The sequence below is a fragment of the Corvus moneduloides genome, chromosome 1 (genome assembly GCF_009650955.1).
Source record: "Corvus moneduloides isolate bCorMon1 chromosome 1, bCorMon1.pri, whole genome shotgun sequence".
NCBI classification, from domain to species: domain Eukaryota; kingdom Metazoa; phylum Chordata; class Aves; order Passeriformes; family Corvidae; genus Corvus; species Corvus moneduloides.
The window spans coordinates 146849675-146875877 of NC_045476.1; the positions used below are offsets into that span (position 1 = coordinate 146849675).

General features: G+C 39.5%; 1 protein-coding gene and 1 long non-coding RNA gene across 9 annotated transcripts in view; both read left to right on the forward strand.

The window, feature by feature from the left end:
* OXR1 (oxidation resistance 1) overlaps positions 1-26203 on the forward strand; it is a 277515-nt gene that overhangs the window by 196396 nt on the left and 54916 nt on the right. For 5 of the 8 annotated variants that reach the window (XM_032131344.1, XM_032131379.1, XM_032131326.1 and 2 more), the window contains 3 exons: positions 16667-16749; positions 22482-22589; positions 23719-23838. In XM_032131344.1, the coding sequence (XP_031987235.1) occupies positions 16667-16749; positions 22482-22589; positions 23719-23838 (311 nt within the window). Of the gene's footprint in view, positions 1-4202; positions 4372-16666; positions 16750-22481; positions 22590-23718; positions 23839-26203 lie in introns of those variants that run through there. The other 3 variants (XM_032131361.1, XM_032131407.1, XM_032131370.1) reach the window with 2 other exon arrangements.
* Positions 8191-11620, forward strand: LOC116454624. The gene is made up of 2 exons (XR_004244148.1): positions 8191-8276; positions 10022-11620. It is a non-coding gene; the product is annotated as an uncharacterized LOC116454624 (long non-coding RNA).

Here is a 26203-nt window from a genome sequence, read left to right on the forward strand (position 1 = left end):
CACAGGTCAGGAGATAAACCCGGAAGAGATCCTTGTTGCACATTCAGAGATCAAACACAGATTTATTAGTCCTCCTTAGCAAAATCCTGGTTGTTTCTAGGCATTTTGAGGACAGAAAAGTAGAATGATCTGTAAAGGTGTTCAAGATCAATATAAGTGTAAAAAACTATAAATATTGTAGAACCCATTTATATTTGGTTTAGCTTTACAGCAAAAGGGACACACATTGCTTATGTATGTAGTGTTCATGTTGCTCCTACCAATTAAAAAGTTGAGGAATGCTGCAAAGCTTTTCAGATGGAAATACAGGCTATAATCTTAAGTACCAGCACATTAGATTTTTAAAGTGACACAGGATTAAGTGGTCAGTTTTCAGAGCAGAGATCTTTGTCAAAAATCTTGCTACCACAGGTGTGGTACAACTAATGCACAACCAAGTTGAAACAGCATCTTAAAGAACATAAGAGTACTACTGGATGTTTGTGTTGATGATGCCTACTGAAGTATCATAGAATGGTTTGGGTAGGAAAGGTCCTTAAAGACCATCTAATTCCAGCCCCCTGTCCTGGGCAGAGACACCTTCCACTACACCAGGTTGCTCAAAGCTCTGTCTACCCTGGCATGGAACAATTCCAGGGATGGGGCATCTACAACTTCTCTGGGCAACCTGTTTCAGCGCCTCACCACTCACAGTAAAGAAGTTCTTCCTAATATCTAAACCTGACCTCTTTCAATTTAAGGCCATCAACCCCTTGTGAAAATTCCTTCTCCGACACTCTTGTAGGTCCCCTGTAGGTAGTGGAAGGTGCTCTAAGGTCTTCTGGAGCCTTCTCTTCTCCAGACTGCACCCCAGCCCTCTCAGTCTGTCTTTATAGGAGAGGTGCTTCAGCCCTTAGATCATCTTTGTGGCCCTCCAATGGACTGGTTCAAACAGGTCTCCGTCCTTGTGTCAGGGGCTCCAGAGCTTAATGCAGTGCTCCAGGTGGTGTCTCCAGGTGGGAGAGCAGAGTAGAAGGGGAGAATCCCCTCCCTCGACCAGCTGGCCACACTTCTCTTGATGTAGCCCAGGATAAAGTTGGCTTTCTGGGCTGCAAGGGCACATTAAAGCTAATGCTGAGCTTCTCATCAACGAACTATCCCTCAAGTCCTTCTCACCAGTGCTCTTCTCTGCTCAGCCTGTTTTTGTGCTTGGGATTACCCTGACTTCATAACTGCCCTGTTGCACTTCATGAGGTTTGCATGGACCCGCTTCTCAAGGTCCTAATGCAGCTGGTGTGGGGTCAGTAGCTCTGACCGAGGAAGCTGTGACCGGTCCGGAGAGATGGTCCCGAGAGAGATCGTCTTCCCAGGGCCCGGTGTCTTCCCTCAGCTGCTGGCTGGAGGGCCCGTGCAGAGGCTGTCAGCTCTTTAGTGATTGTCAGCTCGTGATTTCAGCTCAGCTCTGCAGGGCAGCCTCCAGGCCAGACCAGGGAGAGAGAGACGAGAGGCTCGTGTAGCTGTTCCGCACAAGGTAGCTTTATTAGTTGGTGACGGGGAGGCCAGGGACGGGCATCTCTCTCCCCTTCGCAGGGGCAGGGGCTGGCTTTATAGGGATGCAGGGGGTGGGTGCCTGAGGGTAAGGGCCAATGGGCTACAAAGGATCTGCATAGGGTCTCCCAGAGGATTCGGGGTTTGTCTTCTCACCGTAACTGCAAAGTGGCTGCCTTTCCAGGGGAGTTCTGCTGGGAGATTGAGCAATCTCCTTATCTCAGCAGACCTCCCTCCAGGGCGGGGGCTGGGCATACCCTACAAGGTCCCTCTGGATGGGAAGTACTATAGCTCTGACTATATTCTTTACAATGTAATAACAGTTTAATATTAATTATTGTATTACAGCAATGCCTTGAAATTTTATCAGCAGTTTATGAGTGTCATGCATCTTAACAAGTACTATTACTTTTCTGAGCACTGATACCTAAATCTTGATTTTATAGTTAAAACAGTTTAACTGAAGAATTTGTTCTTGCTAAGTAAAAACATTGCTAAATGGATGCTTTTGAGGATAGACAATGATTTTCAATACTATAGAAAAACACATTGCAGTAAGAAGTAGTCTTTTTATAGTTCAGTTAGACTATTTGTGAGGAAAGCTGATGAAAGCAACTAAAATAAATTCATGGTATCAAACATTTACCTTGAATACTTCACCAAAATGCTATCTGAATCTGTAGCCTCTATTACTGCAATATAATGAAAAAACACTGCCCTAAGTTGTGCCAAGGGAAGTTTAGATTGGATGTTAGGAAAAATTCCTTCACCAAAAGGGTTGTCAAGCCCATGCTGCCCATGGAAGTGGTAGAGTTACCACTAGAGGCCGTGGCACTTAGGGACATGGTTTAGTGGTGGATTTGGCAGTGCTGGGTTAACAGTTGGACTTGATGATCTAAAAGGTCTTTTCTAACCTACAAAATTTTATGATTCTATAAATATGAACCTGAAAGACAAAAAAAAAGACAAGACTATTTCAAACCACAGAAGAAACACATGCAATGAATACAATAGCAGAGGTGTGTATGTGGCTGGAATACTGGTGGGCAACTGATCTTGAAGTTTAAAATGTGCCGATCACCACATTGGTAAACACATTTCTCATGCAAAGATGTTATAGATTTTGTCTAAAATAGAATCAACAGGGCAAAAGACCAATCATAACTTTTTCATGTCAGAAACACTGTCATAAAATGAAAACTAATTATACTGCTCAGGGCAAGACAGATCTAGTTGGCAGAACAGTTTATATTCTAAACATCTAGTGGTACTTAGACCATGCAGTGACTACAGTTCCAGATTTATTCACTAGAATTGGAACAGACAGGTTACACATCCATTCTTCCTGGCAGATCTTGGAGGAAGGGAGGGGGAGCTAATTCTGTTAAAATTTTCTTGTTGTCTTTCAGTGAAAAAGTTTTGTTTGAAAAACGTCTTGAACATCATTATCTCCTGAGCAAGAACTGATTTGAGTAGTAGAAAGGTTGATTTGAGTGTACTGTTTAAATCAAGTAACCCTCAGAAATCAGCACTCCAAAATGCTGACGTTAAACTCTGATTTAATTGAACAGCTGCTACAAGTGAATAGGAGTTGAAATAGCTCAGCACTTTGTTCGACTGTTCTGCATGTACACAATAGATTTGGCTCAACAAGAGCATTTTTTATTAAACAATGCTTTCATTTGCAGCTAGATGCAGCATATAATTGTATCTTACATTAGAATATAAGCACATTAGCTTACAGTTCTGTGTTCTCAAGGTCTATGGCACAGGTATAAATATGGCTGTTCTTTCAGCCTCAATACGTGCAGAATACATCATAAGTCAGAGCTTAATAATGAGATTCAATGCCTTAGGTATTTCTTTTCTGTGAAACTGTTGGATCATGTTTTAATTGGTTTTATTTTTTCAAAATTTAAAAAGTTCCAAGAATTATGGGGATAAAGAATGCAAAGGTACAAATGAACACCACAAATCAAATGTCTTTTTCAAAAAGAAAGAAAAAGTGCAAACCTAGTTAAGTTTTGCTGGAAGCCTAAAGTGATCTAGTCGGTTCAAAGGTTGAGTTGGGTATCAATGTTGGCAAACACTCAAAGGAGGGCACCGGGACATGGCTGGCTGCCACAAGCCAAGGACGATGCCGTCCCATGGCAGAGACACTGAGAGAAAGGGGTCAAAAACAGAGCAGCAAAACCACACAGTGTCGCGGCTGGTCCTGTTTTGCACTTACAGTGGAAAAACACATCTTCATATCCACTGTGAGAGGATTTAAAAGAAGAAGAAAAAATTTAATTTTCTGTGAGATGATTAAAAGCAAGCGATTGCCTTGATTTTCATGCTTGGGAACGCTGAGACAGGAAAGCTGAAAGTTCATAGAAAGCGCTGCAGCACATGGTTGTAAAACAACGAGCTTCCACGAACCAGAACCACCTCCCCGAACTCTGGGTGAGTCCATGAAGACGTAGAGGTGGCCGTGAGCCTGCCCGAGGCCAGAAGGAAGCGGTGTCCCGGTGACAGAGGCGCTCGGCAGCCGCCGGCTGCTCCCGCCCGGCCCCGGCCCCGCCCGCGGCGGCGGCGCGGCCCCTTTAAAAGGGGGCGGGGCCGCCCCAAAGTTTGCCCAAGTTGCGGCGCGGGCCGGTGGCGCGCGGGTCGCGGCCCGGCCATGGCGCCCCCCGGCCGGTAGCGCCGCCATGGACTCGCTGACCGCCCTCACCGGCAAGGGCGGCCGCCTGCTCCGCGGCACCGCCAGCCGCCTCTGGGGCGCCGTGCCCGGCGGCCTCCGCCATGGCCGCTGCCAGGACGGCCGGAGCCGCGGGGAGCCGGGCCCCGCCAAGCCGACGGCAGGTACGCTGGGGAAGGGGCTGAGGCGCGGGGGTAGCCGGGGTGTAACGGCGGGCAACGGGCGGCCTGGGCCTCCCCGGGCAGCGGGCTCGGCTCCTCTCCCCTTCCGAGCCTTCCTGGAGTGTGAGAGCGAGCGGGAGCAGCAGGGGGAGAGGGTCCCTTCCCAGCCGGGAGCGGCCCCGCCGTGCCCCGGGCTCGCAGCCGAGCCGGTCAGGGAGACCGTCAGCGGCTGGTGCCCCGCTCCCGGGGCGGCTCTGAGCGGCGGCCGGGGGAGGGCGAGAAGGGGGCGCGGGGCGGGCGGGGTAGGGCCCGCACGTGGGTCGGGGCCGGGCACTGCTGGGGCTGGGTCTAACAGCAGCAGACTGACTGAACGTCTTCCTGATTTCCGCGACACAACTCCTGCTCTTACTTTCACTAACCTCTCCTGGTATTTTCGCAGACCAGGGTGGAGGAAAGCATCCGGAGCACAAGCTCCTCGGTTTGAGATGTCCTTTATGTACGAGGTTGTTTCTGGCTTCAGGTGCTCCCGAGGATCAGGCAGCGTCACTGGGAAGTAGGCTCGGTGATGCTAAGGGCAGAAGTAGTACCTCTGCCACTCAGTGGCCAAACAGGTCAGTCAGGAGACAGCCGGTGACTCCTTGTCCTGTGCCTGGGAGTAAGAGGGCTGCTGTTGTTACCCCTTTTCTTGATAATGTTGTTGGGCTGTAGGTATAGGTACTGTAAGTTACTCATCTGATGTGAGCACTTATATTGGCAAGAAATACCATGAAAACCGGAGGGGTGGTCGGTGAATGCACGCACACTTCTTTATGCAGAAGAGGAGCATGCAGTGAGAACTCTAAAGAGGTAATGCTATTGACTAGGAATTAAAATCAAGTCATGACATATCTAGTAAGAGCAGCATGATCTAATGATTGCATGGAAAGAAAAAGACATAGGAAATTAAGTTTGTGAAAGTGCTTTGTAATAAATAAAGAGCAGTATACAATGAATAGTAAATGTTTTCCTTTTTTCCCGTTTTGAGAAACTCTGTGTGAAGTGGATGAATGAATGTTTGTTATAGCTTCTAGGTGAAGTTGAACTCAGGTCTCTACTGAAATGTAATATTAAATTGCATTAAGTTTCTTTGTTAGTGTATGTTATTTTGAAAGAGTAAAATAATTTTTTATCATGACGAGAAACTAGGTCTGGTACTCAGTGTAGTAGGCAAGGTAATAGGAATGCCCATGCAGCCAGTCAGGTGTAAATAGTGTTTCCTTGTGTGCATTGGATCACTTCTTGCTCAGAAAGGATAATTGGTAACTGGCTGTATTTACAGTGCCACTCTTTATTTATTTCATGTCCCTCCCCCCAACATACACAGGCAGAGACAGTAACTTGTTTTTCAGCAGTGAAATGAAGTACCTTGAACAAGGCCTCTGCAAACAGTTAAAGACTTTTTGACAGAGATTACTTACACTCTTTTGCGGAACCAAAATGGAAGTAAAATGCTTTAGCATTTTCTGGTCATTTAATCACTTACAGGGCCTTGTGTTCAGCTGTTAGTATAAAGCATCTCCTGTGGTCCATGGGATTTCTTGGAGGGAAAAGCTCTGTTTTTCCCCCTCTTCTTCTGGGAGAAAGGATTAATTTAGACTGCACTGTAATGTTCTGGGGTTTTTTTTCCCTCTAGCTTTGAGCAGAAAATGTATTTTCTCAGATGCCTTCATAATGTAATGCTTAATATTTGTGTTAATGACAAGTTCTAGAATGCAGGGTGAGTTTCTGTATATATGGACTTTAATGTGCTTTTTTCACTAACCTAGGAAAAACATACTGTGCAAGGCAAGTAGACCTCAGCCCTGCCATGCTGCCTTCCCCTTCACAGGGTTTCTGTCAGTTATGGGCAGAAACAAATTCTTGTGACTGTAGAATTCTTCTGGCAAGCATTTTGCTGGCTTTCACAAACCACCTGTGACTTGGTAATGGGTGCTGTGGAAGCTGTAACAGTGATTGCAGTGCTTCATTTGAAATCAAACCTCTGTTTTAATTAGAGATGGGTCCCCTGGCATTAGCTTAAGACTTAGTGGCAGATTCTTAATACTCCAAATGTTTACTCTGTGCAGTGTTCTGGATCCAGGCCTACCTATTACTCTGTTTTTCTTCCCCACTTAGGGCTTTCAGTGGGTTTTTTTTGGGGTTGTTTTTGTGTGTGTGTTTGTGGTTCAGCTGTGACTGTGCATTACTTGTTAGGAGAACAGTTCATCATAAATTCCTTAAAACCATGTTTCCACTTTTCTGAAACAAAAAAAACCCCAACCTTTTTTCAGCTTCTACAATGAAGTATCTCAATTTAATTCATGTAATATTAGTAGTTTTACCTTTACTGTTTCCATGCTTGTCTTTTTGAACAGTTGAACAGCTTTTCTTATCAGGTTTCCAAGCTCAGGGAGGTAAGTGTGTTCAAAGGCTGTGCTTTAAATCACTTCTTTGGATACATACAGAACAGTTTATAGTATTTCTTAGTAGGGAGAGAGGATGCGCTGGGAGACTGAGTAGTGCCACAGGAGTCTGTAAACCTGTTTATCCGGTTTACACTGTTTGTGTCAGCAGCCTAGTTAGTCAGTGAAAAAACTTTATAAAGATTTTTTTTTTTTTTTAATGATTGTGATGGAGGATAAAAATGCAAAGATAATCAGTAATTCAATAGTAAAGGCACTCTCAATGTCAGTGTAAACTTATTTTTTTTAAAAAAGGCTTGTAAGCTATGAAATAAGCTTCTAAATATAGTCTATTGATAATTTATAGGAAGAGCTAATATGTATGTATTCAAGCCTGGATTTACCTAGAAACTTTAGCTAGAACAGAATGTAGTTTTCTTGGTTATTGTAATGTACTGTAGGTGTTAGCGTGCTGAAGTTGTATGTGTTTTATTTGTTTTAAGATGCAACTCAAGGCTTTAGGGAATGTGTGATTAAGTATTATCTTTACTGCAGAATTAACCTGAACATTCAGTTTAATTTGAGTCTCATCTATACAAACCTCTTACTTAAAAGATGCCAGCAGCACATCCCATAGTTCACTCTGGTATGTGTCTGCTGTGTGAGGAGAGTGACCAGCAGTGAGGTTTTGCTTCTTTTTTGTGACATTGCTGAGGCTACACATTGAATGTGCTCTTTGGTTTGTGTACCACTGTTAAAGAGAGCTGCTGAGGAGCTATAGAGGGTCCAGCCAGTATATTTAGGGGCACAGGGCACATGACCTCTGAGTAGGTTTTGAGGGAGCTGGGCCTTAGTTATGCAAAGGGAGACCAAGGCAACTTAGAGGCAATCTAATTATGGCCTACACATACCTAAAGGGACACACTCTTCTCAGTGGTAAGAGATCGAGGAGCAGGAGCCATGAGTTTTAGCTTAGGAGGTTCAAACTGGACAGTAGAAAAAACTTCACACAGAGTGTTCCATCAGGACTGCTTTAAGCTGACCTGATTTGATGTTGACAGTAATTCTACTTCAGACTGGAGGCTGGAGTAAATGCATTCAAGAGGCTTCTCTTCTGGATAACACTTTGATTCTGTGAGGATATACTTTCATACCTGGACTCTTGTGCTTCTTGCCTCCTAGACATGTTCACCTCACTTCTCTCTGTGGTCACTTAATGGAGGGAGAAGATAAACTGCACAGGTAGTGCTGACGTCCTGCAGTGTGTCTCTCATTAACTACAGAAGTTAAATAAAAATCAGTGATTCCGAGACTCCTCTCAACCAGTCTGTCAGGGAAGCTTTTCTAGCTGCCTTGTATTGAAACTGTTGTTGTTGTTGTTGTTGTTGTTGTTTTTCTCCCTCAGGTTCAACTTGTTGTTCAGTTCTGAACCATGTGGTCTGTGGGCTTATTTACATTTCTTTCATACCAGCTTTGGAGTCTTGATTGGTAAGGTTACCATATACAGTATATCCAGTGAGCTGTGTGGCTTGTCAGTCCTCTGTACTGTGGTCAAGGTAGCAGCAGTGCATTAGAAAGATAAATGTGCAGTGCCAAGTTATAATACATTTTTCAAGTCCTGCTGTAAAAGTTAATATCTTCCTTTTTAAAAATTTGTCTGAGAATAAGGCAGGTTATTTTCTCCTTTCATCTTTATTCAGTACCTCATTTTTAAGAAATTAACAGGTGTATGATAAAGTAGGAAAGAGGATTCAAACTGGGGAGATGCAGTTCTGTGAGTTTTCTTGTACACACTGTTCCGGATGAAGCACATGTGAAATGTACCGGCACCCTTTACAAAGACGCTAATGCTTCGCTATCATGTCTGAAAATAATTCAGTTGGTACAGGCATAAGAAGCAAATGTGATCTTGGAATGTATCAGGCTGGTGACTCAGTCATCTTGTGATATGTTAATGTATGCACAAGTTCTTCTTGAGACTTCTGCGCTACTAGTATACAGGATTTCTTGAGTGTTCTCTTGGTGCATGTGATGTTAAATGATCTTTTACTTCAGGTTCTGCTTTGTACTATTACATCTTTCCCTGCACCTTTTTCTCCAGGCTCTGGGGCTGCAGAATTCATTGTATGTCCTTTTACCCAGCCTTTGCTCTTGATTGTCCTTTTGAGTGTGTCTGCTGATGTGCAGTTAAACTGTGTTAAAAACTACTCCGTTGAGATCTCATTAATATACCCCTCCGTTCTCCTGATTTCTATTTCTCTCTCCTCTTTACTGAATTTTTTACATATTTCACAATTCTTAAACCAGTTTTTACTGTTCATCAGGATTCTGATATATCAGATGTTTAACTGAAGTTTAGTTTATAAGCTAATCTAGCGGATGACTGAAACATCTTTTTCTGTTATTCTGGTGTCCTTTGACTGTATTGCATTTTTGTTTTAATGTGTAACATTGATTGTGGTTTTTATCTTAATTTTTCTGGTTAATTTCCATTTCTAACATTCAAAGAGTTTAGAAGGTGATATTTTATTGAGAACTTCATACTCATGGCAGCATTTCAGGCCACTACATGTATGAATAATAATTTACTGTTCATCAGTAAGCAACACACCTTGTATTATATGTATAAATCTCCCTCTGGCCTTAGGTGGTGGCCTTAGGTATCTGTATTGCTTGCCAGAAAAAATGTGGAAGGAATTATAGTTAACAGATAACACAAATGGCAAGATTTTTTAGCGCTGCTTAAAGTGGGGAAGATGATGACTTCAGGCTAGGTTTCCCAGTGCTTTATTCAGATTTGGAGTGTCCAAAGATGGAAACTGCACAGCTGCACTGAAGGGTTTTTTGCCTTCTCTTTACTCAGAAGCTCTTTTGTTTCTTCTTTGTTACCTTTTGTTCTCCTACTGTATGTCACTAAGGAACCTGGCTCTGTCATCTTGACACCTGTGGGAAGGCTATCTAGAAGGTAGAGGATGACTGCTGTTACAGTCCTCCAAAACCACCTCTCCTTCAGGCTGGAGGGGCTCTGTTCTCCTGGCCTCTTCTCACAGCCCCTGACTACCTTGGAGTCCCTTCACCAAACCAGTTTTGTTTATGTATGTCTTCATTGTATTGAATGGGGGCAGGGGGAGAGGGACAGGGACACTAGAGCCAGTGTTCCAAAAGCAGTCAGAGTGCCGGGTTAAGGATAATAGGTGTGCTCTCAGTCTCTTGTCATCTGTTCTTATTAATAGAGCTGAGGATGCTGTTGGACCCCCTTGTTTCCAGGTCATGCTTCTGGCTCCTGTTTGGCTTCTGCCTACCAAGATCCTTGGGGTTTCTTTTCAGCAGAGCTGCCCCATGGATGAGCAGTGCCAACCTGTACAACACCAAGAGCTCTTCTTCCTGTGCAGAAGACTGTTGTCCTGCTTAATTCCATAAGGTTCCTGTCAGCTTGCTCCCCAGCATGTCCAGGTCCCTCTGAATGGCAGCCCTGCTGTCATGTATGTTGACTGATCCCCCCAGTTTATCTGCAGACCTAATGCAATAAACTTGTACAGTAAGATGTTTACTGAGGCACTGGGAATGACTCCATATCCACAGTAGATCCCTTTGCATGTGAGCAGGATATGACTTGATATTGCTGCTTGATGGTCAAACTGCTGATGTGGTATGGTGTAGGCTTGAAGATGTACAACTAATGGGCTTCAATACCTGAAAGCGGTAGACAGGTGCTATTGGAAAAGTTGACTTACTGTATCAATAGTGCAGACAACATTTTTGTAAGTTTCCATTAAAAGATATATTTGGTCTGCAGAGAGATTATACAGACGGTAGAGATTTAAGTTAGGTACTTTCTAATGTACTAAACGATATACATGTATATTGCAAATGGAACAGGAAAGGAAGCTTATTGTTGGTTAACACATACTGTGGCATAATCTGAAAATTTGGTAAAGCATTTGTTTACTTTGAATGTGAAATCTTATTTTAGAAGAAAGTCCATGTAATGCACATACCAGAAATATCAAGCATGAAGCTTACTTTGTCTCCTAGCCATTTGGAGAAGTGTCCTAAGTTTGTTTCTCTTCAATTGTTTTTATTCCTGAAATCATACATTAAATTATTTCTGCCTACAAGCTATGCATCTGACTGTATAGCAGAGTGTTGTGTGTTAGGGGGATCACAAAATGAATTTGGATTGATGCTGTATCTATGTTGCAGGAAAAAACTATTCTGATTTGTTCGAAGTGTTAATGCAACATTAGCAAAGTCTCAGATTCATTTAGCTTGGGGGTTTGTTTGAGAAAAATGTGAACAAAAGCATCATGTTGAGAGCAGTGATAAGTATCAAGAGTTTTGAGAGCATGGCTTGGAAAGACTGAATCACAGAACAAGTAGCAGTTGCTTAGCAAGAAGAGACTGAAGGAGGCATTGTTTGACATTTCCTTCGTCTGAAAACCTACCATTTTGGCTAAAAAACTGCAGACTACAAGTATGTTGTAGGCTACTGTTGGGGCCGCTGTTTCTGGTTCCTATGACATTGGAAGATAACTGAAAATAATATTCCTGTAATTATCATAAGCATATCTAACTGCAGGAGGGGGAGAAGGGTTAATGAGGCAGTTGCTGACTAAAACGTAGTCTCTGCTGTTAGGAGAGTAAGGTCACCAGGTCTTATGGAATATAAAGATTTCCTACTTTAATCTCTTTTGTTTCTTTATTAATAGATTATAATGATCTAATTGTTATTGAGCAGAACTAATCTAATAAAGATGTAGTATATATGCTTCCTGTTTTATCAATTAGTGAGTTGTTCCGTGTGCTGCTAAATAAAAATGTATTTGGAAATATTTCAGACTACTTTTCTTACTTTGATTCATTACTCCATATGTGCTGCATGTTTAAGATCCTGTGAAAAACTGTGTCCTAGACAAGAATTTGACAAAGTTGCTGCCTCTTCCTTTTTTTTTAAACACCTGTAAATCTGATGCACAAATGTACAGTTCTTGTTGGAGGGTGGATAAATAATCCTTTTCTTACCTTCTTGATCATAATAAGCTCATTTATTAATTTTAAATTATTTGCAATAATTGTGGACTTGTCCAGCTTCTTTGCTTTTTATCAGAGGATATTTGTTTGGTTTATCAATTTATTTGTCTGGAAAGAGTGATTCTTGTTGTATTTGTTACATTGAAATGAATAGCAGCTGAGAAACATTACAAGTTATTTGAGATTAAAGCTTATTGTGCAGAAAAGGAGGGTAAAGGAAAGTGAATACATTTTGCTCTCTGCAGAGGTTGAAGATCCTCCTAGGCAGTTCTTAGCTTGTATCCTAGTTCTCTTTACCAGCTCTTGGTGCCAGAAGTCCAAAAGATGTGCTAAAAGCATCAGCAAACAGCAAATTGAAGGCCTGCAATTAAGATCAGATGGCATACTAAGAAATGCGAAATATCAGTTTTGTCGTAATAATTTGAGCTAGCACTGCTGCAAGAATATTTTCCGTCTACCAAAATTCAGTGGCACAGGGTCATATAGAGGCAGTTTATAGAAACCCTCCTATAGATGTTGGGAATTTGACTTCAGTTGACTTCAATTTCCAGTTGAATGCCCCTGACTAAATGTCAGAGCTGTCTTGTTGAAAACTGCATCTTCCTAAAACATAATGTTCATAAACCCCTTTTTCCTATCTTGTATAAGTATGTTGGAACAGTAAGTCCTCCTCTGTGTTGGATGATCATATGTAATTGTTCTTATGATAGTCATTTCAACCTCAAGATTCTGTGCCCATGCATTCAGACTAAATACTGGTCTGGTGTCATTTTGAACACTGTTCTACATCTTTCTAGTTCTAGTCTTTTAAATCCTAGCTGAAATATTTTCTTGTCATTCGTGGATCTGGCATGCACTTCTTCACTTCAGTGTTTCAAGCTGTCGTGGAGGCCCAGTCCTGTGAAGAGGTAGTTGAGAATTAAAGCATGAATCCTGATGTTAAAACAAATCTTCTTTCTGTCTAAAGCAGCACAGCTAAGAGCTCTGATAACATAGCACCACAGATCCCCTTGTTAAACAAGTTACTTGACTCTTGGGGTTGTGTGTAGTGTGGTTAGTGGTGTCAGGTTTTTCTTGGTGTGGTTTGAGAGCATCAGCTTCTGTTAGTCTCACTGGCTTGCTGCTGGCAGATGAAGTAATGGTTGTGTGTAACCTGGCAAGATGAGTTCCTGTGCAACAGTTACCTGGAAAATAAGTAAAATGAGAGTGTCAGACTGACTCTTGTTGGGTCTGAGGACTTTTCAGACCACTGCATTCTATGCTGGCAGTTGTTTCTGCTTTCATGTGCTTCCTAGAATACTAGGGGCACTGAAATGGCTGAAAGATGCATTTACTTTGCCCTCAAAAATGAATAGCCTGCTCGTTTAGTGAGAGATAGAGGCTTTGTAATATGTCATCAGGGAGGTTGAATTCATGTTTCTAGTACTCTGACCTATTTTCACAGTTGAAATACATCCTAGTTTTGTTTCTGAGAGGTTATGTCAAAATTGATGTGTTCTGTGTGAGCAGACAGCTTTGAGCACTTGGGCTGTGGGCAGAGGTGTGGATTTTGGTAGCTTGGCCAGCTGGCTAGTCAGCACACAGAGCTCAGTGTTGCCTGCCTCCATCTCTTGTTGACTCAGGAGACTTACATCGTGTCAGGTTATGAAACACTTGAATCCTATACCCATATAGTGAGGGGGAGAGAATGCTTTCAGACTGAAGGAATGGAAGTGGGCACTGATGGGAAGAGTAGGATTTACTGTCTTAGGTATGGGAGGGGAGGACATCAAAAGTCCCTAACTGCAGACGATAAGTTCCTGGAAAACTTGTGGTAGGAGTTCTCCTGTCATCTGCTTTCCTGCAAGGTACCTTCAACAAGGACCTGCCTTCCCCACCCCTACCCTCTGTTTGATCTTACTTTCCTGTAATTACCAGAGCTCTCTCAAATCTCTGAAGATGGTGAAGGGCCTAGAATGGAAACCATACGAGAGTAGCTGAGGTCACTTGGTCTGTCCAGCTTGCAGAAGAGGAGACTGAGGGGAGACCTCCCAGTGGTCTACAGCTTCCTCAAGAAGGGAAGCGGAGGGGCTAGTACTGGTCTCTTCCCTCTGACCAGTGACAGGACCTGAGGGAATAGCATGAAGCCGTGTCAAGGGATGTTTAGGTTGGATATTAAGAGAAGCTTCCTCAAGCAGAGAATGACTGGGCACTGGAACAGTGTTCCCAGGGAAGTGGTTGCAGTACCAAGACTGCGAGAGTTTGGGCAATGCTTTCAGGCACATGATATGATTCTTAGGGTTCTCCTGGGCACGGCCAGGAGCTGAATGCAGTGATCCTTGTGAGTCCCTTCCAACTCAGGATATTTTATGATTATTCTGTGATTCTTAATCTAAAGCAGCAGGTTCTTCTGCTGTGAAGAAGAAATCATTTTCCATTTTTATTTCTGGCATAAGGAACAGAAGTGGTTATTTGTCCAAGACTTCATTCTGATGCTCAGTTACTGGAAAGGGAGACAATAATTTATCTTGGCCTCTTGAATGGCACCTGTCTGCAAGCTCTTCAGACACTTGAACTAGTAAGAAGGAAAAGGAAACTTAAATTTGGGTTGAGGAAAAAAAACCCACAAAGTGCATTGGGCTATATACAATTGAAGTGTGTGTATACATATTTGTAGTATGGGGCTTCTCTACTTCCATCTAATGGTGGGGAGGAGGGGAAGAAGGCAACTTGTTCTGCAGTAAGGGCTCTCCATTTATAGATTATGGCATGTGAGGGAGCCTGGATGAGATCACTCTATTTTCAGTTGCATCCTTGGACTTTTTCTTAGGATTATTTGACCCAGACTGTTCTTTAAAGAAAATGATTAGGCTCTTGGCAAAGCTTTGATTAGGGTTGAAAAAACTGGAACAGCTACAGTCAAGCAGCTGTTATTTTTCTGTAGCTTGCTGAGGAGGCACCTGTTGTGCTGCAAGGTCTGGTAAAAACTCTGGTAACAAAATATTTGACTTAGACAGGGGAATGTTGTCTGCTGCTAAGCCTACACATAAACTTCTAATGTATTTTATTTGTTACTGAGTTGGCTTCATTTCCCTCAGAGACGTTTGTAGTATGTTTAAAAACTATGAATATAATTAGAAATGAATGTTTCTTTCAGCTAATTTTTTAAAACTGCTATTAGTAAATAAGAGAAGAAATACTTTTGCATGTATTGAATGAAGATAGTAGCATGCAGAGTTAGTGTATAGGTTTTTAGAATTGCTAGAAACTTTTTAGGCTCAGTCTTGAATGTCATTCATAGCTATAAAAACTTAATAATTACCATCTATAGATCGATTTTAGGTATGGGCACATACTTTCTCAGGCTTTTTTCAATATATAAAAAAGGATGAATTAGGCTAAAGTTTATTTCCTTCTTTTATATATATAAAGAATATCACAGGAGATTATTTATGTTGGATCTGCTAGAAATCACTACTTTGTTGTCCTGTGCAGTTTGTCCTATATAGAAAATGTAAGATACTTCTGAGGTAGGTTTCTTCATGTGGTTTTTTTTTTTTTCATAATTTCATTTTGTTTCTTATTTTTTTGGCAGTGCAGTACTTGCTGTGTAATTTACATAGTGATTTCCCTGCCCTCTACGTCCTGATAGTTTTGGCTATCCATGTAGAAATTTGGGAGTGGGTGTATGAAAGTTGTGCCAATACTTATCTAGTCTCTTTTCCAGTGTTGGAGTCATGATACTAATTAAATCTAATAATACACTAAAAGATGCTGTTGGTTTATAGCATGTTTCCTTAGTAGTTCAGATGAGGCTTAAATGGATTACAGTAAGTTTTCTATTCTTAATGTAGCCATGCTAAAATATTTTTTAAAAATACATTTTATAAGGTTTCTTTCTTCTATTCAATTTGGGTTGAAATATTTGAGTAAATTATGGTAACAAATTTGAATGTTTCAAAATGGGAGTATAACTAATCCCACTGTAACTTGAAAACTTAATGTCTCGTTCACATAAGTATTTTGGGCTCCTTAATAGCAGATACTTAATTGTTGAAGGCAGAGGCCATGTGGTGGAGACTTAATCTTTTAAGAGATTCATCTAAAAAATCCGTGTGTGTGTATAGATGCAGATGTTAAAACCCTCACTTTTCTAGAGATGTATGTGCTTTCTGTTGAACCATATAACTACACCAGTGCATCATGATTATCATAAATATCAAGCCAGTTAGTATAAAGTAGTAGAATGTACTTTAGTTACAGATTGTTGTCTATATGGCCTGTGAAACAGAGGTCATCAAAATACAGTGCCCCAATAAAAAGGAACAGTTCTTAATTTGTATTATTTCTTTAGAAACTTCAGTGTTTATTTACAAGCTCTATGTGTTTGCTACAGATAGAATAATTATTAATTTAACACTGTGCTCTTTATTTTATGAAAAACCTTTAAATACTCTGTACTTATCCAACAGGGACAAAAAATCTCCAGTGATTAGATCAAACATACAGGAATTCTAGATGGAAGCGGACTGGGTATAAGATCACTTAAACACAGCAATTCCAGAAATGTTGCTTGCCTGATGGGGTCAATGTCCTATTTAGTCTTCATTAATTGCTTCCTGGATAGCAGCAAGTACTTCTGCAGTTAGTTGATTTCCAGTTATCAGTTGTTTGTATTGGTCAAATTCTTAAAGCATTGCAGAGGAATGAAGTCCCTATTTTAGCAGCTGGTGTCTGTTGGAATCAGCAGGAGTAAGCTGTGTAACTGGTGGATTAGATGTCTGCCCACGGGGCTGTAGTCAGCAGCCTGTGACAGTACTGAGAGAGGAAAATGAATTTAACACACGCATTGCCTCAATTTTTTTCAGACACTGGCCAGAAGAAGACCCCAGACAAGAAAGATGGGCGACGAATGTCTTTTCAAAAACCTAGAGGGACTCTTGAATATTCTGTAAGTTACTGCTTTATTGTTAGAATGTTACTGCAAAGCAAGTGCAGGCTAAAAAGTTGCATTACAAAATATAAGCAAAACTGTAATGTGCATTACCTTTAATTGTAGAATTCTGTGTATTTGATAGTCTAGTTTGACAGAAATTAAATGAGGGAATTAGCTATTAGTACTTATGCTGTTTTTCCCTTTAAGTGCCTTTTTTTTTTTTTCTCTTAAAAATCCCAAGCTAATCAAACTGTTGACTGGTTTACTTTTAGGTAACTAGTTAGAAAAAATAAATAACAATAGTTATATAATTATGTGCAAGTTCTCTGCATTCAGCATTATTAATAAACTGTTGCTGTCAGGGGAAATAACAGAATAAAGTTGGGAAGGGAAGCTGTATCTTGATACTGACCTTCTGGTATTCTCCTAATAATTGCCATAGATCTGTGCCTTTTACTGTATAACTCTGTTTCTGCACCAGTATCTGAAAATGGAGCCTTTCTCTTCCCTGTTCTGTTCTTGAAATGACCCTCAAACTGTGCTGCAGTCAGCTTTCACATTTGTGGTTACTAAGGGAAACAGAAGTGAGAAGTATCTGTCTTGTGTTATACTGGAAATATAATTAAGCCTATAAATAATGCTTATAGAGTTGATGTTAAAATAGAGGAAGTCTGCCACAGTTATCTTTGAATGCTTTTGAAGCTGGACATGATAAATAAAAATGATGAGAACTTCTTTATGAAAAGTCTTTACTTGACCTTTTGGTTTTCTCTTATTCCAGGAATAAGAGATGTGGAGGAGACTTAACTCTGTTACATTAAGCCAAGCTGTGGTATTGCTTAAGTACTGAGAAGGCTGTGATAGTCATTTGGAGAGAGACAGAGTATGTGTGTAGAGGAGCAAGAAGCACTTAATTAGTGTGGCTTCTATCAGAATTTGAATATAATTCTAGCCTGTGCTAAAGACTTCTTGAAGTTGAAATTCAAAACAGAAATTCTTGCTGTTTAGGTTCTTGCAGTTGAATGTTAATGTAAATGTGACTGTTGTTGATGTTGTATTAACCCATTTGGTCTGAAATACCTGGAAAAAATGATCAGGTGTAGCTCTGTATTACTGGCATCCATACTCAGTAAATCCTGTAATTTGGCTCTTGCCATCATGTGAGTGCTTTTACTTTGGTATGTAAGATTCCAGGCAAAGTAAAAGCAACAAGCTTTCCTTTTTTTAACTTGGTGTGTTTGTATCAAGTTGTCATGTATTTCTGCAGGTTTTTGTGTTCCAGTAGGTGGGGTTTTAGATTTAAAAATAGCTTTCTTAATATGTACCGAAGTATGCATCACTTCCTTGTGAGTCAAAAAGATGATTCACAGGAATCAATGGCTTTTTGTCATTAAACTTAGTCCACCTTCTAAGGGAGCCTGTTGCACGTATAGAACACGGTGCATTTCAGCTTCATAAATGCTGTATTCTGTCAGGTCTTGCTGTGCATTTCACTCATGAAGCATTTGAGTAGCTCGTGTTTTTGGATCTTTTTGATTAATACTGTGTACATGTATTTTAATAAAATGCACAGATCTAACCTTTAGGAACTGAGCTTATGCTCACTGTAAGAGAGGTCTGGTAACTATTGTGGTAATTTGTTACTATTGTTATTTATGACTTTATTCCATGTGAAGAGATGCACTTGTGTCTGGTTTCTGACTTAGTCCTACTTCCTGTCACAGTGACAACACATATGTGTACACACATACGTAATTATATACCTGCATGTGTTGCTTCTTTAAAAACTATTAGAGAATGAAGATGGAAACCAGACTGCCCCTCACCTCCCAGCATTGTTGAAGTTAGTGGTGCATTTTGCCTTTTTTTAGATAACAATTTAATATGTCAGTTTTTCCAGTGGCTACATGGTTTTAGGAGGGAAGGTCTTTGTACTCCTGAAGTTCGGAGTGAGTTGGCATCTCACTGATGCAGACTATGGGGTTTTAATATGAAGTAGACTTCGCACCAGAGTTTTTTTAGAAAACAGAATTACTATGGAACAAATAAACAATAAAATAAATTTTCACTTTAAAGCTAAAGACAAAATGCAGGTAATGTTTAAGATTTTAATCTAAAATTCCCAAGGTATGAAAACTTGAACCTGCTGTTCTGTATGTAGCAGCAGAGAGAAGATGTCAGTAGATATGGTACTAATTGATGGAAGTAAGTCCTAACTGCCTGTAAAGGATAGTGAGGTTTATTTTTGCTGATATTGCTTAGACATTGAACAGATAGCTTTTAATAGAGTATCCTTTTCTCAGTGTCAGTCAACATATTAGATGCAAATTGATATTGTTAGTTTTTTCAGAATTCACAGTTGGTGCTCAAGCCATATGTTTTCCCCTTCAGCCTTTTATGTTCCATGTTGTGTGTACAGACACAACTGGTGCCTGCCTATAGGTGTCAGAAGGGCCAACTATGGGTGAATAATGGAGCATGAGCAGACAGCATGGCCCACTGATCACCAGTGGTTGTAGCATCCTAGCAGTCATGTGACTTCAGTAAAAGCCTTCTAACTGCTCTTCCTTTTGAGGAGAAGAAAGAATGTGGTTATTTACAGATATGTTTGGGTTTTGTTTAAGAAAATGTTTATAAGTGAGCAATTGAAATGGATGATCTGGTTTATCAGTGTTTAGAGGCTCCAATGTAAGACTTCCCTTTATCTCTCTGGGGATTGAAGGCTGTGCTCTTCTCTTGAAGTAGTGAATAAGTACTTAATATGCAGCTTATGTTGTCCAGGTTATGGAAAGAGCTCAGTATCAGTTCTGGAGGGTCACAGAAGCCTTTAGTAGACTGTAGCCTCAAGACTGAGTTTTCAGCCTGTGTATAGAGTGTGCTAGGGGTTCTCTTCTGGTGTCACTATCTGTTGTCATTGTAAGCCTTTGCATGCTATTTAGACAACTACACACTTTGGAGTTTTTGGTGATTTTTTTTTTTCTTTTAAATTTCTTTGCTCTTCCATTTCAAACCCAAGGGGTGTCTTCTTGTCTGACTGCTACTTTTCCTTAAGCATGCCATTGTCATAATCTTTTAACGCATTTTGGAGAATATAGGAAATGTAGATCATAATGGTGGTGTTACTTCATCTTTTGTCTTTTACTAATTGTTTTTGAAGTTGGCTTTATGATACTTAAAAGATTTGCTTTACTGATGTTGCTTATTATGTAAATTAGGCCTATTAACAATTAGTTAATACAGTCATAATTGGTATTTCTAAAGGCTTGAGTACAGTGCCAAAGTTGTGTTACCTGCTCCCGTTTGTCCTCACTCTTTTCTTTAGTCTTCCCATCTGTTTGGTTTTGTTAGTTCATTTTAATACTCTTAAATTATTGTTTGATTGCTTTCTGGCTTGTGGACATCTAGCGTTGAAATAAAAAAATAATTATCTCTGCACTCTGACTCATATGTGTTTGATTCTTAATGGAAGAACGAATGAATTCTGACTGTTGAAATGCAATTACAGTATAGTTCATTAAAATATCAGTAGAGAATTTGGCTTAAAATAAAGTTTTTAAATAACTGCCAGCTGTTGATCTGAGGGAAATGAAGGTAGTTTGAACCAGAGACAGTGGTGGCTGAAGTTCTGTCTGCTGGTACACACAAGTGCACCTGACAAACATGGGTGTATTCTCAATGAAGATTTAATATCCAAATATTTGTATTAGATTTTTAATATTCAGAATAGCATTTAAATAGCTACCTCAATTTATAGAAACTTTATTTTCTGAGAGAGAAGGAATAATTTCTTGCCTTCTCTTACAGTAGTGAATCGATAGGGGAAAAGCTGGGGATCCGTGGTATGTGGTGGCACTATTTCAATCTTGTTAGTTCTGTGCTTTTCTACAAAGTTGTTCTTTGATCTTTTGGCTGTTCAGATTCTACTTTTTAGAATAGTAGAGGGCCTGAGAATTCAAAAGGAGGCCTTTGAATCTAGGAAGATACTTCAGGAAGTCTCTATTATGTGAGCAGTGTCTTTGTTTTAAGAAGGTATCTATGCTGGTCCCTGAAGTCCCATGTAGTGTGGAAATTTGCCTGTGCGAACTTCACAACCAAACAAAAAGGAATCTTACACTTGCTATTGTGTTCATCATGAGTGAGATAAACCCTTTACTTGCCAAGCTATCTCACAAGATGTTTTTATTTCTGAAGGCTATAAAGAGTGAACACACTCTAAAAAGGGCTTAATCTTTGTGGTTTTTAATTGAATGCTTTTAATGTTTTATATCATAAGTTAGTCTAAAATCTCAATTGCTTCAATCATTAAGTGATTCATAAGAAATATTTACCTAGCAGCTGACTGTTGTCCTTCAATATTTATGTGAGAGCAAACTTAAGCAAAGCTTTTGAATTTCACTTTACGGTTTGTTTTAGCAAACCTTTTGTATTATGTAGAGCTTCTGATGGGAACACTACTGTTCATTGATTTGGTGATTAGTTTTGTTATGGTCTGTGAAGCACATGGTACATATTTGGTTTGGTTACAGTTCTGTTTTGATTTCTGCTTTAGTATCAGTTAAACATGGCATATGAAAATATTCTTATTTTTTAGTATATCTGTGATCACCCAGTACTGAATGACTGAGAGCTACTACAATACCGTCTTCCATACTGGAAATACTAGTGGAGAGAGGTGTTTGCTGCTTTGTTTAGCTTATTGGCTTCCTGTGTAAAGAAGTCTTGTAATAAGTTTCTAATCCTATCTTAAAAAATCTAATTGCTTTTTCTTTGGCAATGCTTATATCTTTTTGTTGGTGAATCTAGGTTGACAATTGCACCTTTACAAAATGATCTGGAAAAGAATTCTCTAGCTCTACTGATACTTAGCTGGAAATGTATCTTACCTTCTATAGCTTCATCTTGTCTTAACTGATAAAGTCTATTTTTTCCTGGTACAGTGTTTATGAAGCCTTGTGCCATTATGCAGTAAACGTTTTGGTTGTTTGTTTCCTTGTATCTCCATTATTCCTAAGGCTATGAGTTCTTTATTCTGAAATAGTCTTTCTGTACAAATTTTTTTTTTTTAATTTTGCTTTCTTCTGGTAGCGGATTTTAAATACGCTTTGGGAGATGGAGGTCGGAATATGAGCTTGAAAAAATCCTTTCCTTAGTTGGGAATCACTTTCTCAAAACACTTATGCTTCATCTGCTGTCATAGTAGTCGACCTGGTTTGCTTCATCATTTTTGCATTTTCTCAGTGATGGATTTTGCTTGAAAGTCAGGGTCTAACAGAAGCTTATTTCAGTAATAAGAGTGTGTTTATATTTATGGAGAGAATTCTTCAGCTTTTCTGTAGGTGAAGAGTGGAGAAAAGGAGTTGAAGAGGGGGAATAAATCATTCTGTAAACCCAGTCAACGGTGTATTGGCCCAGTGGTAACCAGCAGTGAATTTGTAGACCAGAAGTTCTGGTGCAGTAGCTGAGCCTACAGCTCAAGCTGTGTGACTGACACTCTGGCCACCTGGAAACATAGTGGGAAGGCATGTGTTTTTACATGGGATTGCAATAGACTAATATTTAGGGGGTAGGTATGTTTTTTGGGGTGGCTTTGTTGTTTGATTTTTGGGGGGCATGGGCAGTCATAAGAAATGAAGACATAAAAGTTCATCAGAATCTTGGTAAATCTACACATGCTAAAATTTGTAGGCCACTATTTGAACTAACTGCTTACAGATTTGTTTTGTTTTTTTTATCCTCAATTGATACAGGTGGAATCAAGAGATACTTTAAACAGTATTGCCTTGAAATTTGATACAACACCCAATGAACTGGTTCAATTAAATAAGCTTTTCTCCAGAGCAGTCGTTCCTGGACAGGTACTATTACACTATTTATGTTACTTATCCAACAAAGTCCTCTTTGCTATATTTCTCAATCTTACCAGAGTGCTGAAGTACTTCTCTTACTGGTTTTCCTATTGGCTTTGTTAAAGAGTTTTTCTTTTTTCTCTAGTCTATTACTTCCTTATGCCTATTAAATAACTGCCTAAAAAGGAAACATGTAAGGAAGTATCTACCTATCTCTCTTCTGAAGAGGACTTCTAAAACTAGATGTACTTAATGGTACAATAATAACACTTAGATACAAGCCAAATTGTTGCTTTGCAAATATAGCAGGCTGTTTACCAATTCTTGTTCAGCAGACATATTCAGGGTGCAGCTTACAAACAACATTCCGTGACTGGATATTACTACCTGCAATTCTATTTTAATAAATTGAATAATGTTTCTGTTCCGCTCTGGAAACTTGATGGCTTTACCAGCAGTATATGAATTACCATTCATTTATTATAGATCAGTATTGCCTTTTTTTTTTTTTTTTTTTTTTCTTCCTGTTTTTGCCTTCAATTTTCACTTCTTGAAAGCCAGGCCTGGAAACAAGTGATAGGTCAACTATGGTGTTAGCCATTGGCCATTTGGTATTTGCACTTTATTTGATAAAATTCTGTGTTCATTACTGATTGCTGCAGAACTTTCTCTAGGTAGATTGAATGCCTACCATGGCTGAAATAATGTATTACAGGTGTGAATACCTTCAGTTGAATTTTTTTTTTCTATATTCAGTGAGTCTGTTTCCTCTTTGCTCAGATAATAGAGTCATAGCAAGAGAAATAATTGGACAGATCTTCCTTGGACACTCTTATTTCTAGCATGCTGAATATTTTTAATGCTTTCTATCGGAACCTTTTCCTTGGTTATTTTGACTGAAAATCAAAATTATATCAATATAGCATTTAAAAACTTGAAATGCTAAAATTTCAAGTACTTTGCATAGTATTGGTTTTCCCCCTTAAATCATAATTCTGTTAAAAGCAATTCCTATTGCAGGAATGGTTTTGTGTAGTTTATTTTGAGAAAGTGCAGTGAATATACCTGAATTGGTGGGAAATCTAAAGTAAATCTGAAAGCATTACTGACTTCTAACTACATTATATCTTCTTTATAGATTTTGTATGTTCCTGACCCAGACTACATTTCTAGTGTGGACAGCTCCCCCTCTCTAAGTCCTGTAAGTCCCCTATCACCTACATCCTCCGAAGCAGAGCTTGACAAGGCTACAGTAAATGTAGGTATACCTATTGTCCTTGAAATTAATTTTCCCTTACAAGATAAATGTTACAGATGCTATGCTTTCTTCTTAAACTATCCTTTTGTTTTGGGGAGAAAGTACTTGACAACACTTGGAGCTGAAAGTAAAATAGATCCTTTTTAAAAGTAAATACAATATTTAATCTTTTTAAATGACAGTTTTCTATGTGAAAACTGATTTGAAGGCAAATTACTTGTAGCAAAATACTGCCATTGCACACTGGAATCTTAATTAGTTTCTGTTGTGTTTCTGTATTTGTTACATTTCAGAGCTTGTTAAACATTTGTCCCTAATCTTACTGATAGTTTTTCTCAAAATGATGTACTGGCAGGAATGCTCAGGTACCCCCTGCTTGCTGTAGAGGTGTGGGAGAGGGTTCTCTAGTTTAATTTCACAAAATAAAGTAAAAAAAAAAAAAAAAAGGTTTCAGTGAAGGGCTAATACAGAATTAATTTTAGCTGACTTCTACTCAGTAGTTCTACCTTTGTTGACTTTCAAAATGCTAAAAATGTTTAGCCATCAAAGCTGTGCTGTAATTCAGCTCAAATGTAGGTTTTTGGGTAGGAGCTGGCTTTGTAGAAGAATGTCTTTCCAGGAACACTGGTTTGCTGTTGACAGCATTCCATAGGGAGCCATCCAACCAGGAAGATTCAGTATTTGAGCCTGAGCTTCTCTGAAGCTTTTGCAACTATGACCTTATCTGGATGCTTCTGCATACATCACCACTGTTCTTTTCCCAGTTATTATCTTTTTCTCTCAAATAACAGATTTTCTTGGTAGCATATTTTGATAGTAGTCAGTCAAGCTGTCAAACATCTATTCCAGGACTCTGTGTGCTCAAAGTTTAGGAAGGTTTGCGACTTAAAGCATTTATTTATTTGCTTACATGACTTGGTCCCGACAAGTTTAAATAGAAAGGTTTTGCTTTATTGCTGAACAGGTTCCCAAGCTGCATTACAAAGTCTATGATGGCCCTTCTACTGAAAATTACTGTTTGGTTTTGCTGTGATGCCTTTTCTCTGTCCTAGTGTGCCAGTTGTTATGTCTGCTGTCATTTGTACTGAATAATTTCTTTTATGTTTGTTGGCAAACTGGGGGTGGTGTAGCACAGTAAATAGACTCGCCTGCAAGAATACATTCTTGTATCATGTATCTTGTATCTATATCCGTCTCAGAAAGACCTGCCCATGTAACATACGCTGTGAGAAGTTACTCAAGGGAAAATACCAGGTTTACTATTAGAAATCCAGCTTTTCCTACAGATTCCATGCCAGAAAAATACCTTATTCTTGCTTTTGTCAAGTATTTTGTGTATCTGTTAGCGTATATTAGATAAAGAGACTTAATAGTGTAACCATACCTGTAATTTGTTTGAAAACTTTTTATTAACTATATGTTCATAGCTCATTGCAAGTGTAGAAGAAACAAAGTAAATGCTTAAAGTTAAAAACCTCTTCTGCAAAAGATTTTTTTCATTTAGTGTAATCAATCCAGTGCTAACAACAATTGGAGTGTAAGATTTCATTTAACTGACACTTTATTATTACATAACTATATTGTGCATCTTGTTACATGTTGTGGATCATGACAAGTAGTTCTTAAATGCTTCAGGGAAAGTTAAATGAGCAATGGGAGCATATATAATAGTGTTTATTTTGTTTCTGAGGCCTTTCAAGGTACATCTAAGGAAGGAAGAAATATTTGTCAGAAAAAATCAAGGAACAGAAATAAGTTGTACTTGTCAGTGTGGACTGTGTGCATTTCGTTTTGTTTTCAGTCTCTCCAGCAACACAAAAGGTGCTCAACTTCTGTGTGAGCAGTTAAGGCTGGAGGGCTTTGTTCTTCACCATAGCACCTGTCTTTCGTATTTTTCTTTTTGCTGATTGCTATCATTATGAAGGGGAGAAATACTAGTATACATTCTCTAATGTTCTCTTGATGTATGTCTTCTTTGACCGTCCTCCAATTTTGACTTCAGATTTGCAGTTTAAATTTAAGCATGTATCAAGGTAAAGATGTGTTCCTCTGCTTATATAATGTAAAGCAGTTTTCTCTCTGCTCTGGTCATTTAAGTCAGTGATTTCTTGTTACAAATTTAATAAGACTAACAAATATCTGAATGCCTGTTCAGTCAAAAATACACTGATGTGTTTTGTTCTTGTTTTTCTGTTTTATTGAACATTGGAGAAGCTTAACACAATCATGTGGCTAGATGCAAACTAGCATGTGGCAGATATAAGACCTGCTTAACCTTGTTAAAGTTGGGGAGTTTTTGGTAGGCTTTTGTTTTTATGTTTTTGGGGGTTTTTTAAATTTTGCTATACTTAAGCTAAGATTTCAG